This window comes from Microcaecilia unicolor, chromosome 4, assembly GCF_901765095.1.
Source record: "Microcaecilia unicolor chromosome 4, aMicUni1.1, whole genome shotgun sequence".
NCBI classification, from domain to species: Eukaryota; Metazoa; Chordata; class Amphibia; order Gymnophiona; family Siphonopidae; genus Microcaecilia; species Microcaecilia unicolor.
In genome coordinates, this window is record NC_044034.1 from 11,470,993 (window position 1) to 11,486,698 (window position 15,706).

The 15,706-nt window shown below is 40.9% G+C and overlaps 2 protein-coding genes across 5 annotated transcripts in view; one reads left to right on the plus strand and one right to left on the minus strand.

The window, feature by feature from the left end:
* The window catches only part of LOC115468286 (E3 ubiquitin-protein ligase TRIM39-like), an 875,973-nt gene that overhangs the window by 796,899 nt on the left and 63,368 nt on the right, over positions 1-15,706 (plus strand). The window lies entirely within an intron of this gene.
* The window catches only part of LOC115468316 (E3 ubiquitin-protein ligase TRIM39-like), a 39,958-nt gene that overhangs the window by 11,168 nt on the left and 13,084 nt on the right, over positions 1-15,706 (minus strand). Inside the window, exons 4-6 of the mRNA XM_030199959.1 lie at positions 14,583-14,605; positions 7,527-7,636; positions 3,845-3,850 (exon numbers count right to left, since the gene is read on the minus strand). Of these exons, the coding sequence (XP_030055819.1) occupies positions 3,845-3,850; positions 7,527-7,636; positions 14,583-14,605 (139 nt within the window). The remainder of the gene's footprint in view (positions 1-3,844; positions 3,851-7,526; positions 7,637-14,582; positions 14,606-15,706) is intronic.

The following is a 15,706-nucleotide window of genomic DNA, read 5'->3' on the forward strand; positions in this document are numbered from 1 at the left end:
ACCAAATAAACCTAGAGAACAGGCGGAGCCGTATAGACCTATCTCGTTATTAAATGTAGACAGAAAGTTAATAGCAAAAATTTTGGCAGAGCGCCTGGTCCCAATTTTGCCCCGATTAATTGGGCCTGAGCAGGTAGGCTTTGTTAGAAATTGCCACTTGGTTTTAGACGTCAGAAGGTTGTTGGTGGCCATGGCTAGGTGTCAGGAAGACGGGAGGCCCGCCATGGTGTTAAGTTTAGACGCTGAAAAGGCCTTCGATAAAGTCAATTGGGAGTTCCTCTTCCAAACTTTAGAGCTTATGGGATTTAGAGGCTGGCATCAGAAAGCAGTAAAGACCCTATATAGTCAACCGAAGGCAGCAATCATGATTAATGGTATAAAAGATAAAGAGTTTAATATAGAATGTGGAACACGACAGGGATGTCCACTGTCCCCTATGCTATTTGTGCTCTCTTTAGAACCACTATTGCGATACTTACATTTGACAGATAGAGTGAGGGGAGTACGAGTGGCAGGACAACATATTCAAATATTGGCCTACGCAGATGACCTATTGGTGACAGTGTCAGACCCAGGCCACTCCTTGGACCCACTGCTGATGGCCTTGGAGACTTATCAACAACTGGCAGGTTTCTCTTTGAACTTTGACAAGTCCCAGGCATCGGCAGTGGTACCAGACCAGGGGACAGGTAGGACAGGAGCTTTCCCTTTTAAGTGGGCGGACGGGGTGCTAAAATACCTGCAAACTTGACACAATTATATGCACATAATATCCAACGTCTGTTAAAAGACACACAACAGAGTCTGCGCGTGTGGGAGTCTTTACCAATAACTTTGCTGGGGAGAATAGCGCTGTATAATATGTTTATAGTCCCAAAATGGTTGTATGTATTTCAGTTGCTTCCTATATTTTTGAAAAGAGTGGATGAACGAAAACTTAATAAAATGCTAAGGCACTTCCTTTGGAAAGGGAAAAGAGCCCGTCTACTGCTACAAATAATGTTTGCTCCTGTGGAATACGGAGGATTGGGACTAATAAGCATGAGGAATATAACTGTCGCAAGTGGAATATGGCATATTAATGACTGGTTTCGTTCCAAATCAGATTATTCAAACACTGTATTAGAACTACAACTTTTGCTGAAGATACATTTCAGTAATTTTTTTTTGTTACATTTGTACCCCACACTTTCCCACTTATGGCAGGCTCAATGCGGCTTACATGGGGCAATGGAGGGTTACGTGACTTTCCCAGAGTCACAAGGAGCTGCCTGTGCCTGAAGTGGGAATCAAACTCAGTTCCCCAGGACCAAAGTCCATCACCCTTGCAGATCACCAATGTGGCCGTGCAGGAGTCTGATGTCCTGGACGTCAGACTCACAGAAACAGAAGCCTGCGCAGCCTTCTACATGGAATGTTGCTAGTGGAATAACAACATTCCATGTAGAATCTCCAATAGTAGCAACATTCCATGTAGAATCTCCAATAGTATCTATTTTATTTTTGTTACATTTGTACCCTGCGCTTTCCCACTCATGGCAGGCTCAATGCGGCTTACATGGGGCAATGGAGGGTTAAGTGACTTGCCCAGAGTCACAAGGAGCTGCCTGTGCCTGCAGTGGGAATTGAACTCAGTTCCTCAGTTCCCTAGGACCAAAGTCCACCGCTAGGCCACTCCTCCACTTATGTATGCTTACATACTGGTGGAGGACAGGTACTGAGTATATTAAGACTTACAGGAATTATGAGTTCTGCAAAAGTGACATGGAAATGGATATATCGGTTACATCAATTTTCATCAAAGGTGACTCCATGTCTGTCAATCACCAACAACCCAAAATTCTGACTAGGTTGCATATACCCAGCCTTCTCAGGCTGGGAAAGAAGGGGGATAATATATCTTCTTCATGTATTAACATTGGAGGGTAAACTTCAAACTTTTCAAGATTTACAAGCTGAGTACTCTATATCCTCTAAAGACATCTTCCATTATGTCCAATTGCAACATTTTGTTCATGCTTTACTGTGGTGTCACGCTTTCACAGCAGGAAACTGGGTTTGTGAGCCCTTGGGCCACTGCCGAGGAGCGGCAGTGGCAGGAAAAACCACCCCACACCAGAAGCAAGGCAGAACAGACGTACCAGCAAATCCAGGCTAGGTCTCTAGGCAGTCAGCCAGCAAGCAGAAGACAGGTCCAGGCAAAGGTTCAAAAGGCAGGCGACAAGCAAAGCAAAGTCTAGGTCCAGGCAAAAGGTCAAAAGGCAGGCGGCAAACAAAAGCAAAGTCAGGTCCTGGCAGAAGTCTCTATGCAGGCGGCAAGCAAAAGCAAAGTCAGGTCCTGGCAGAAGTCTCTATGCAGGCGGCAAGCAAAAGCAGTAGTCAGGTCCAGACAAAAGTTCAAAAGGCAGGCAGCGAGCAAAAGCAAAGTCAGATCCAGGCAAAAGTTCCAAAGGCAGGCGGCAAGCAAAGTCTAAGTCCAAGTCCAGACAAGGTTCAAAAGGCAGGAAACCAGCAAAAACAGAATCAGGTCCAGACAAAGTCTCTCAGGCAAAAGTGCACAAGCACCCACATACCAGGGCCTAAGACGCAATGCAAAGGCAAAGCCGGAGAGTTTCAAAATGGCTAATAAGCCCAAACAGGTAAGACTCAGCTGCAGCAATCACCAGGAAGCTATGGTGGCTGTGCACGCTCAATCCAAGCAAGCAAACCTGGCAGCCTGGAAGATCCAGACCGGACTCAGCTAAAATCTGGAAAGGGTGATGGTCCATATCAGCCTCCTGTTCTGGACACCAGAGGGCGAGGAAAGCACAGATGTAACACGTGGACTGACCTAACGGAGGATGTGCAGGTGGAACTGTCAACAGCTTATTCTTTAGAGGCACAAGAGAAAGTACTGCTTTCATTCCACCACCGTCATATCAGGGACACAATACTTACGGATAGCGAAAGCATGGGAAAATGACTTACCCCTAAAGCTGACCCCAGAACGGATGAAAGAACATATACTGTCAATCCGTAGGCACTCGGTGTTTTCTATACATTGGGAAATACAATATAAATTTGCCCTACGTACATATGTTGCTCCTCGGAGGGCGTTCCACATGGGAGTATCCCCATGGGGGACCTGCCCAAAATGTGGGGCAGAAGGGGCCTCACTGGGCCACATGTTTTGGTCATGCAATGGGGCTTACAAAATTTTGGAAGGCCTTAATTTCCCAGGTGTCCGGAATGTGGAATGTGAGGTGGTGCTATGATGCAATATTGTTGTTTGGTAGTCCGAGAGGAATGAGAACTTTCATACGGAAAGCCATCGTCACAGCAAAACAAGCTATACTGGCAGAGTGGATATCTAACCGATACCCTACAGCACAACAATGGAGAGTGCGTATGATTACTCTCTTAAGAATGGAGCGAATAGACATAAAAAACCTCTCCTCGGTCAGAGGAGAAGAGTGGCAGGCATTGTTGGAGCCCATTTTTTTAACACTTTAACCCCAATGGCACGGAGCCATCTGTTGAATAGGTAGTTCCCAATAGATTGGATAACACTAGTGTAACCGTGTAGACTAGGCATGGAGCTTCGGGGGGGGGGGGGAGGGGGTAAGGGGGGATAAAGGAAAGGGTAGGAAAGTAGGTTTAGGATGTTTAGCGGACAGAAAGACAAATGTGTAACTGTATGAGTGTCTTTAGTTAATTTGTTAATAAAAATGATTGAGACATAAAAAAAAACAGGCAGCATCACAAAACATGTATTCGTTAAAAAATTAATGCATTAATAGCGTTATTAATGTGTTAATTGCCCTCCCCTAAAATATATATATGTTTCTAACTGAATAAAACTTACCAAATCCTGCGGGATGTGATTTTATTTTGTAAAAAAAAAAAGAAAGAGAAATGTTAGAGATTTTGAATTGTAAAAATGTCCTTCAATGATCTTATAAGTACATTCATACATAAGAACAGCCATCCAGGGAAAGACTGAAGGTCCATCAAGCCCAGTATCCTGTTTCCAACAGTGGTGAATCCAGGTCACAAGTATCTGGCAAGATCCCAAAAGAGTAAAACACATTTTCTGCCGCTTATCCCAGGAATAAGCTTATGACATAGTAAACACGAGACTTCCAGGGTGCAATGCAACAAAATAAAACAATCTTTGCCTTATCACCCATTCCTTCTTCAGGTTACACTCAAATAGGAGTGACAATAGACAAAGCAAGGTCACTGTTGCTTTGGGCAGAACTGATGGTACAGCTGTTAAAAAGTATGAATGTGACATTATCCAGCCCATATTCAGCCCATGGCAGTCAGCAAAATCCACAAAAACATATGAATCCAGTCATATAAACAACCATATTCCCACCCCTAACCATTCCCTTTTTCACTCCCCCCACCCTTTAAGCAACCATAATAATGAGAAAAAGACTGCATAGTTCGTGTGATATTGACTGGATAATATGCTAGTTTTTTTGTGTTTTGTATATGAGATATGTGCTATTTTTCATTAGTTGCACAATTTGCGCCATTATGTGACATCAGCCTTATACATTATTTATTACGTGACAGATGCTGCTCTTTTCCCATTTGCCCATTTTTTCTAAATAGCAGTGTTCCCAGATGTTCCTTTGAAGTTTAAGTGTTGAAGGGAGACTGTGTTTTCTTTTGTGAGTGTGCAAGTAGCTGGTAAAAGTGGGAGTTTCACTTCAGCTGAGGCTCTGTGAATTATATGTCCTGATCTTCCCAGGTACTGTTTAGGCAGTATACAGATGTTTAGTTAGTATTATAATTAATATTTCAGTTACCTGTTATTGTTTGCTATTTCCACTGTTTTGTTCCACTGTTCAATAAACCTAACTGTTTGTTCGCCCTATTTGTCTGGACTGATAAAGAATCCTGGTGGTTTGTGTGTTGGGTCTGTGAGTGCTTTCTGGGAACTGTGGTACCACTGGGACTGTGGCCCAAGTAACCTAGAAATCACTGGGGATAACTTGAGAGTGGGAGACTTGCCCAGAGGCGGTTGTGACCCAGTCGGTGGGAGGAGGGTGCTAGTGTAGAGCACAAGCAGCAGGTGAAGGCAGACCTGAGCTGTGTTGGGGATAGACCCTTTAAGTTGCTCCAGGATAACCCCGGGTGGTTGGCTATTGTGTTTCGTGACAACCTTGTGTCTTTGATTTTGGTTAAATGTTACTTTAGTGCATCAGTATGATTCTGGGCATAGCGGCTTAGATTTATGCTTTTTTTGTAATGTCTCTCTCAAATTCCATCTGATGCACTATTTGTCTTATTTGAAGCACCATTTCCACTTTTACAAAGGCGCAGGAGGGCCTATGCGTGTACAGTGAGCACCAAATTGGCACTGCTGCCTGGCTAGCATGTGAGCCGGGTGGTAATTCCAAACTTAGAATGCACTGAATCCCGTGGCAGAAAAATAAACGGTTGGCGCGTGTTGCATGTTTACCGTGCAGGTAGCACATGAGAGCTTACCGCTAGGTCAATGGGTGGCGGTAAGGTCTCAGGACAAAAGTGGTTTCAATGTTAGTGCATAAATGGCCCATCCTGCGCTCAAAAGATGCACTCATACTACCGAAGGCCACTTTTTACTGTGGCTTAGAAAAAGGACCCTTATTTTTACAATGTCACTCAGTTGATCCATTTTGTTTTAAACACTGGCAGGAGAATGAGTTTCATGGTTTGTTGTCATTTTAGATATTTCACGCTTTTTTTGTCCAGACGCCTGGTGCCTTCCACATTTTTAATTTTTAATTTTTTTTTATATTATGGCTCTGCTGCTTCAATCTATGCTCTTTGTCTCTTTCACAACCTGTTTTATGTACATATTCACAGATTTCGTGTAAGTTTCATCCAACAGGCATATTGTATCACCATCTGATGTCTTTTTATCACTTGTTCTATATTAACAATTCTCCATAAATGTTTCTTTGCGTTTAATTATTGCTGGGAGAGTATGTGCTGTTTATGACACCTTCTAGTTAGAACTGTGATTTTGGTTGTACCATGATTTTTTACCATCTGCAAGTACTGTTTGATTTGGTTGTTCATAAAGGACCCCTTTTACCAAGCTGAGGCAAAAGGGGGCCTGCACTGGTGTAAAAGGGTTGGTCTTTCTTTTCTGAAGGAAATGGTCGTGCGGGAAGTAAAGCCAGTGTGGTCTTATGTTCGATCATTAATTTGTTTTATAGCACCAATATGTCTTCATACTCTTTTTAAAGGTGCAGAAAAAGTGGCCTGTAGCAGTACGAGTGCATATAAAAAATGTTAATAAGGATAAACATAAACAAAGCCAAACTGAGAAAATAGTTTTTAATGGAAAGGAAGGTGGATCTGTGGAAGACAAAAGAATCTCTCAGGATTTGCAAAATGATGGTTGAGGGTCTGTGGTAAGTGAGACGGACAGACTGGATGGGGCTTATGGACTCCATCTACCGAGATGTTCAGTCTTTGTCTGTGGTCAGAATTCTCTCAGATTTTCACCAATAGATAATAGTTTCTTGGTACGTTACCCCCGTCACTATACTGCAACAACTCTGAGCAGTCTATCCTTCCACTGCCCACACTAAACTTGCTAACCTCAGGGGCAATAATAGCACTGAAATTTGGACAGCCTGTCTCAGCATTATCCACGTAGTGCCTGGATGGTTCGGAGGCTGAGCTTGGGTAAAGTCAGGTTACCTCATTAGTGGCAAGATTCAGTCTAGTGACTGGGTAACTATCTGGATAAAATTAGGACAGCAAAAAGACTGTGATAACTTTATCTGGGTTATTATTCGGTACCCGTCAGAATATTGCCAGTCAATGTATATCCAAATACTCAGTATCTTGGTACAGCCCAGCACTGAAAATCCAGGTATGAAAATCCAGAGGCTGAACATCACAGCTTCAATATTATTCTCTCAATGCCTGGATCTAATATAGGGAATGCTTTCCTGGGAGAAAACCAATTACAGGCTGATTATTTAAACTTTAGAAAACAGTTGAAATCCTTTTTATATACTCAGTTCCTTCTTTAATCAGGCATTTGGTTATTGATCATCACTGAAGTATAAATACTGTTATATGAATGTCATGGTCATGATTAAATGTTTTATTGCCTTTATATAGGTTGAATTATACCGTGCCTAGAACTGCAGATTATAAATTATTTTAAACAAATAAATACAAAAATATTTAGTTCCTGAGTTTCTAAAGTAGGTTTCCTATAAGGGTTTTTTTTTCTTTTCTTGAAGTATTAAACGAAGGTCCCTGTTAGGTGAATATTGGGATTTGTTCCTTAGAAAGCAGTTGAGGTGGGTTGAACAGTGTAACAATGTAACTTACTGCAGAGTGAACAATGTAACACTATAAATTATTGTGGGGTGAACAGTGCTACACTGTATTTTCCTGGGGGCTAAACAATGTAACACTGTGTCTGTTTCTCAGATTTATACTTTTATTTCTGCACATTTTTACTGGAATCATCCAGAGCATTTGTAAAGAGGCCAAACCAAATTAAAAAGGGATCAATTCCTCACCTCCAAATTTTGTAATCCATTTCTTCAGCTGCTGTGGGTAGCTCAATTGGAAACCCACTTTCAGATCAGTAGAAACAGCCTCTGGTTCTGGAAACTTCATTTTCTCACACCTATGGGTTAGAGAGTCACTGGGATTACTCAGGGGATAGAGATGTGACAGTGGAAGGAATGAGATATATCAGGAGCAATCAGTTTTCTGTGATTATGGGACTGATTTTTGAAATAGGAAAACAATAAAAAAAAAAAAGTGGCACAAAATGGCATTTGGAAATCGCTATTTTTGAAACCCATTTTTTAAACATTTTCCTATGCAAGGGAGTGTGTTAAGGGCGGGATTTGGGCATTCCTAACACTCAGATGCTTTTCTGCCATAATGAAACAAAACACAAATGTCCAGGGCTACAATTTAGATGTTTTGGTCTAGATTTGTTTTTATCACAACTAAGTCACAACAAGGTGCCTTAAATGATTAAATGACTACTGGAGGGATTAAGGCATGACCCCCCCCCCCCTTACTCCCCTACTGGTCACTGACCCCCTCCCACTCCCCAAAGATGTGAAAGAAACAGTATATAGCAGCCTCTATGACTGCCTCAGATGTTATGGTCAGTACTATTAGAGCAGCAAGCAGGTCCCTGGAGTAGCCTAGTGGTCAGTGCAGTGTACAGAAGGAGACCCCAGCCCCATATCTCACTCTATCTGTTACACTTGTAGTGAAAAGTGTGAGCCTTCCAAAACTTACCAAAAGCCTACTGTGCCTACATATAGGTGAGACCTGCAGCCATAAAGGCTATTGTAGTTGTGTACAGTAGTTTTTTGGTGGGTTTTGGGGGCTCACCATACAAGATTTGGGGCTATGGTAAGATATATACCTGGGGACCTTTTATGTGAAGTCCACTGTAGCGCCCCCTAGGGTGCCCCACTGCTCTGCTGGGATGTCCGTGTAGCCAGTCTACTAAGAATGCTGGCCCACATACATCCTAATGGCTTGATTTTGTGTGTTTTTCACTTAGATGTTTTAAATTTGTTGGATTATTTGTAGTAAATAATTAGCAGATTTTAGTACACACAGCTTCAGCTTTAGAAATGTTAATTTCTTTCTTCATCTCTCTGTCATACACCCCAGAATAATTCACTGCTGAGTCACTTTAAAGTTGAAGTAACAAAACATCTGTTTACTCACAGTTTGTAGTTAGATTATAATCAGACAGGCTTATATATACATAATACTATACATTTGTATTATCAGCTCCTTCCATGTGCTTAGATGGTAATGGATGCTCACACCACCATAGATCCTCTCAGGTTAGGAGAGATCATGAGCTCCATGTGCTGTGTCTAAACCCCCACAGGAAGTTGCATAGCTGTGACCTCTCTAGGAAATTCACATCAGAGGTCACAGAGTAATCACAGAGAAATAATAGGTGACAGGCAATGCATGTAAAATACAATACATTATTCCAACAAACCCCTTCTCATGCATAACTGTCATGCAATTATTTATTCATACAAAGTCCAAGCTTTATACGCAGATTCTCAAAATGTTCTCTGGGTAACGGTTTGGTCATGATGTCAGCTGTCATCTCACTGGTGTGACAATAGTGTAGACTGATGACCCCTTCTTTCGCCAACTCTCGCACGTTGTGGTATTTCGTTGCGATGTGCTTGGTGCGTGACTGAACCTTGTCATTCTGTGACAGTCGGATGCAGCTCTGATTATCTTCCATTATCTGGATTGGTCTCTTTTCAGCTATTCCAAAATCCAGCAAAAGTTTTTCAATCCACATCAGTTCTCTGCACGCTTCTGATACGGCCACATATTCAGCTTCTGTAGAAGACAGACTCACAATACTTTGTTTATGACTGGCCCATGAAATTTGTACATTTCCATACATAAACACATATCCACTTGTGGATTTATAATCAGAATGATCCCCTGCCCAATCTGAATCACAGTAACATATTAGTTTTGGATTACTATTGGCTGAAATCTTCAATTTACAATCAATGGTACCTTTTAAATACCTTACCATCCTTTTAACTGCAGTCCAATCTGATTTGGTAGGTGAGCTGACCCTTCTGCTCAAAATTCCTACTGCATTTGCTATATCAGCCCTGTATGTGGTAGTTAGATATAAAAGCTTACCTATGGCTGATCTATATTGGATGTTATCTGGTAAAGGTTCTCTTACTGTTTCATCCTTCAGAAAATCAGTGATCATGGGAGTGCTTACAACTTGGGCATCTTGCATACCTAAACTTTCAATAAGCTCATTTATTTTCTGCTTCTGGCTTAGAAGATAAGAACCATCATTTTGTTTCTCAATTTCTATACCAAGATAGTATGATACATTACCAAGTTCTTTTATCTCAACATTCAGGTTTAAATATTTTACAATGTCCTTGTACTCTTGCTCACTTTTGCTTGCAATGAGCAGATCATCAACAAAAGCTAAAATGTATGCATATTGTCCATTTCTGCACCTAGTGTACAAACATTTATCTGCTTCACCTTGCTTAAATCCTAAATTTGTCAATATTTCATGCAATTTGTCATTCCAACATTTTGCACTTTGCTTTAATCCATAAAGACCTTTGTTTAATTTACACACTAGCTGTCTTTGTTTTGTATTTATGAAACCTGTTGGCTGTTCCATGTACAAGTCTTCAGTTATATCTCCATGAAGAAACGCTGTTTTCACATCAATGTGGTTGACTTGCATGCCTTTTGAGACTGCAATGCTCAGAAGTGTTCTAATTGTCGTGTGTTTCACTACAGGTGCAAACACGTCATCAAAATCTTCTCCATATTTTTGAAGATATCCCTTTGCGACTAATCTGGCTTTATACCTTTCCACTTTTCCTTGTGCATTCCTTTTTAACTTGAATACCCATTTGCATCCTATAGCTTTCTTGCCAGGAGGTAATTTTGTAAGAATCCAAGTATTATTTTTATCCAATGCATCAATTTCTTCTTGTGCAGCTTTACGCCATTCAGCAGCTTCTTCTGCTGGCATTTTCTCAATCTCATCCCATGTTAAGGGCTCTTGAGCTTCTGCTGACTTTGTTAGGTAAGACAGTCTTGGGGTTGGAACACCTTTGTTTTCCCTGGATGAGCGTCTGACAACAGGTTGGTCTGACCTTTCCGCATCCTCAAAATCTGAGAGTCCTTCTCCAATTGATTCCCCTTCTCCAACTGTACTGTCTCCTGCGATGATCCTTTCTGTGTCTGCTTCCTCTGCCTGTTCCTCGTTAGATACAGATGAGTTGCTTTCAGACATCTGCCTTGGTATGGCATTTATATACACTGGCATGTCTATTATGGTTCTAGTTTCATATTCTGGATGATAAGGCTCATCTGGGATAATCCAGCCTTTATCAACCCTTTTGTTTTCATCAAAATATGTAACATGTCTTATGCCAACAATGCCAGTTTTCAGATTCAAAATTCTATATCCTTTGTGTCCTGGAGCATAGCCAACTAAAATGCCCCTTTCTGTTGTGGAATCCAGCTTATGCCTTCTTTGCTTTGGTACATGAGCATATGCTGTACTTCCAAATGTTCTTATGTGTGACAGGTTTGGCTTCCTACCATGCCATGTCTCATGTGGTGTGCGCTCAGCGCCTTTAGTTGGCATTCTGTTTTGTAGGTACACTGCTGTGAGAATGGCTTCCCCCCATAGTCTTTTAGGGAGATTGCTATCTGACAGCATACATCTGGTCATTTCCACAAGTGACCTAAATTTTCTCTCTGCAACAGAATTTTGCTCTGGTGTATAAGCTACTGTTGTGATATGCTGAATGCCTTCTTGTTCTAAAAATGTGCGCATGCTTTGTGAAGTGAACTCACCACCATTGTCGGTCTGAAGAACCTTTGGTTTTCTTTCAAATTTATTGCTCACCATGGCTACGTATTTCTTCAGCATGTCTGTGACTTGACTTTTTTCTTTCAGCAAATAGGCCACACAATATCTAGAGAAATCATCCAAGAATATTAGCACAAATCTGTTATTTCCCAATGATGGGATATTAAACGGTCCACATAAGTCACTGTGTATTAAGTCCAGCACTTTATTACTCCTATTTCCTGTGTATGCAGGAAATGAGGGTCTCACACCTTTTTGAGTAACACAGTCTATGCATTTCTCCATTTTACCAGCATCTGCACGTATCTGAATGCCGGTGGCTAGTTGCTTACTGTAAAGATCCTGGATCACCTTAAAATCACGATGTCCCAGGCGGCGGTGCCAGATTTCCAGACTACATTTACCATCATTCTTCCTTACTTGCGCCATATGTGAGGCTTCACCTGAAATGTTCAGCTTATAAACATCATTATGCATAAAAGCTTCAGCATACACTTCATCATTTTTAGAGATTGTGCACTTACTGTTTTCAAAATGAATCACAAATCCCTTCTTATCTAATGTAGATACACTAAGCATATTACAAACTGCTTGGGGAATATACAAGACATCACTTACAGGAATTTCTTTAACTTCATTAGACACTTTGCATTTTAAGAATCCAATGCCTCTTGCTTGGATCTGAGCAGTCCCTGCGTTTGCAGTATTAAGAATACCTTCTTCTGGACTCATTTCCTGAAAGAAATCCTTACAATTGGTTAAATGGCATGTGCTCCCCGAATCCAAAATCCAAGTACTTTCATTTGAATTATTATTTACCATAGTCAAAGATTTTTCTGCCATTAGAAAGCCCTTTTGTTTATCATTGTCTTTCATACATTTCCTGCTAGGAAAATTCTTTTGTTCCATTGGCTTAGGTGAGCTAGAGGGAGTGTTTTGTGTTTCCTTACACCATTTAGATACATGTCCCTCCTTTCCACATAAATAGCAAATCAGCTTGCCCTTGGGTGGAGTTTTCCCATAGCTCCGCCTTCCTCTGTTCTTTGCCAAGAAATTTGTTTCATTTCTCTCTGACTTGCTTTGAGAACACATCTCCTCAGAATCATTTATTATGCATTCCTGCCTTAGTTTTGATGTTGCCTGTTCAAAAGATTGCCCTTCAATGGCTTCATTTACAGACCTAAAAACATCAAACTTCTTTGATAGTGAGGTAAAAAGAAATGCTCTTTTCAATGCATCACACATGGGAATTCCAGAAAGTTCTAACTTTTGAAATGAAGACATAAGATGCATAATGTGATCATTACATTTACTTTTATCCCTTAATTTGGTTTCATTCAACTCTGCTAATCAAATTGGTTGCTGCTTTGCATATGTAGTTGCATACATAGTTCTCAGTTTATATAAAATGTCCTTTGGTGTATCTTTTCCCTCCACTAATATGGCTTGTTTCTCTGAGAGAGCTTCCAAAAACATGCACTTCACATAATAGTTTGCATTGTCCCATTCAGCCATATTTTCAGCTGTTCTGTTTTGGTCTAAGCATATATTAATCCTTTTGCTCGAAGGAGACATATGAATCTTAGTTCCCATTGCTGATAATTAAATTCAGTTAACTTAGGCACCTTGAGAGAGTAGAAAAATGGTGAATTTCCTCCCTCAGCCATTTTCTTAGCCTTGCCTTCTGTGTGGGGGAGAGAGAGACAGACTGAATCTTTCTTTTAAAACTTAAGAGAAAAAAATGTGGCTTTTTTTTACTGCCTGGTAATATTTCTCTTCTTTTTCAATTCCTGGCCCTGGGCCCATAACCCTTTTGTTGGATTATTTGTAGTAAATAATTAGCAGATTTTAGTACACACAGCTTCAGCTTTAGAAATGTTAATTTCTTTCTTCATCTCTCTGTCATACACCCCAGAATAATTCACTGCTGAGTCACTTTAAAGTTGAAGTAACAAAACATCTGTTTACTCACAGTTTGTAGTTAGATTATAATCAGACAGGCTTATATATACATAATACTATACATTTGTATTATCAGCTCCTTCCATGTGCTTAGATGGTAATGGATGCTCACACCACCATAGATCCTCTCAGGTTAGGAGAGATCATGAGCTCCATGTGCTGTGTCTAAACCCCCACAGGAAGTTGCATAGCTGTGACCTCTCTAGGAAATTCACATCAGAGGTCACAGAGTAATCACAGAGAAATAATAGGTGACAGGCAATGCATGTAAAATACAATACATTATTCCAACAAAATTTATATAGAATTTAGATCTAAATGTTATCTGCCAGTTGAAGTCTCCCAGTCACGTAAGGTCCTCTTGCAATTTTTCACAATCCTCTTGTGTTTTAAGAACTTTGAATAACTTTATGTCCTCAGCAAATTTAATCACCTCACTCATTATTCCCATTTCTAAATCATTTGTGACTAAGTTAAAAAGTGGAGGTCCCAGCACAGACCCTGAGGAACCCCATTATTTACCCTTCTCCATTGAGAATATTGACCATTTAACCCTACTCTGTTTTCTATCTTTTAACCAGTTCTTAATCCACAATAGGACACTCTCTCCAATCCCATGACTTTTTTGTTTCTTCATGAGAAATTCAAGGGGAACCTTATCAAGTGTCTTCTGAAAATCCAGATAAACAATATTGACTGGCTCACAATTATCCATATGTTTATTTACCATCCAAAGAAATATAAATACATTTTTATAGAATTACTCTCTTATGGACAACATCAGAGCAGAGACCATCACCAGCACCTCCTTCTGCAATAGGGTTAAGGGGCAGCACCACTGGCAGGGTAGAGGTGGAAAGGAGATTCACAGGGTGGAGTTTGGTGAGGATTGAAGAGAGGATTCATGGAGAGCCAAATAGGTGAGGACAGGAAGAGAGGAGATATCAGGGAGGTTGGTGGGAGAGAAGTTCTGGCAGTACAGGATGAAAAAGGGAGAGTGAAGGGGAAGAGAAGGTTGGTCTGTAATTCTCCTCCCCTCTGCTCCATCTCTTCCCCTTCATTTCTCAGTGCTTCCTCCACACCTTAACTCTACCTGTCCTCATTCAATCCCACCTCCATTTCTCCCATTCTCAATCTCAATTCTCTCTCCTCACTAATCGATTAATTCCCTTCTTCCTCACCCAAACCCATCCATCCACATAGAAAAGGACAGAAAACTAACTTGTACCTGCTCAGAGCATCCTTCACATCCTAAAGGAAAATGAAACAGAGAATATTTCTAGTTAGATTTCAGTTTATGAGAACACATTATACATTAGGATACTCTACTCACAGCTCTGCTTAATCACATAACAGCTACAAAATTTTGATGCCATTTCTATGATCAGCATCCAAAAATCTATTAAAAAACCCACCCAAACTCATTATGGAAACAAGTGTATCAGCCTGTTTCAAACCTACCATTTATCTCCTGCATTGTAGAAAAATTTATATTTGGGCAACGTTTTAAGTATTTAGATAAAACACATGTCCTTCATGCCAATCAATCAGACTTTTGGATGGGGCACAGTACTGAAACCTCCTTAGTGGCTCTGATCCATGACCTGCCTGTAGACATTCTCAAGGGCCTGTGATATGTGCATATGTGACTTACTGGGTCAAAAGGTATCAAAAGTGGCATAAGTGACTTATTTTTACCAGAGGATAGAGGGATATCAACTGTATAATCCTGCAAAATTTCAGCCCAACTACAGCTTTAAAAAATGAGAAATTAACCCCAGAAATCACATACCACACAGTTTTTAGGCTGTAGAACATGAAAAACATTAACATTGTGAAAAAATTGCACAGTCCCTCTCTACTGAACCTACGGTATACAAAACTTTCGAAAATGAAAGTTGCCCAATTTAATCATCCAAACATTTATAGACTTTATTTCTGTTAGTTATGTTGTCACGGTTTGTCAGGAGAATCATGGTGACAGCCAGAGTTGGTGAGCCCTTGTGCTGTTCTAAGACCAGAAGTACTAGGCCAGCATGCGTGAACTCTGTTCCAGGAGTAGCAGTTGGAAAACTCAGTTCTTCACCTGTGATGAGTGATGTTCCCCAGTGGTTGGGCCCCTGGGTGCTGGTGGCCGACAGGACTTGGGGGGGGGGGGGGGGATCTGGGTAGGATGGACTACTGGAAATGGTACTGGGTCTTTGGTTTCCTGATTGTCCCCTACCGCTGACCTGGAGGAGTAAAGAGGAATCTCAATTAAGAGAAGTAGACCACTAGCTGGAGAGGAAAGTTGTGGCTCAGCAAAGCGACAACTGTGATAGTGGAAAACGATGGGTAGGCAGTGGATAGACC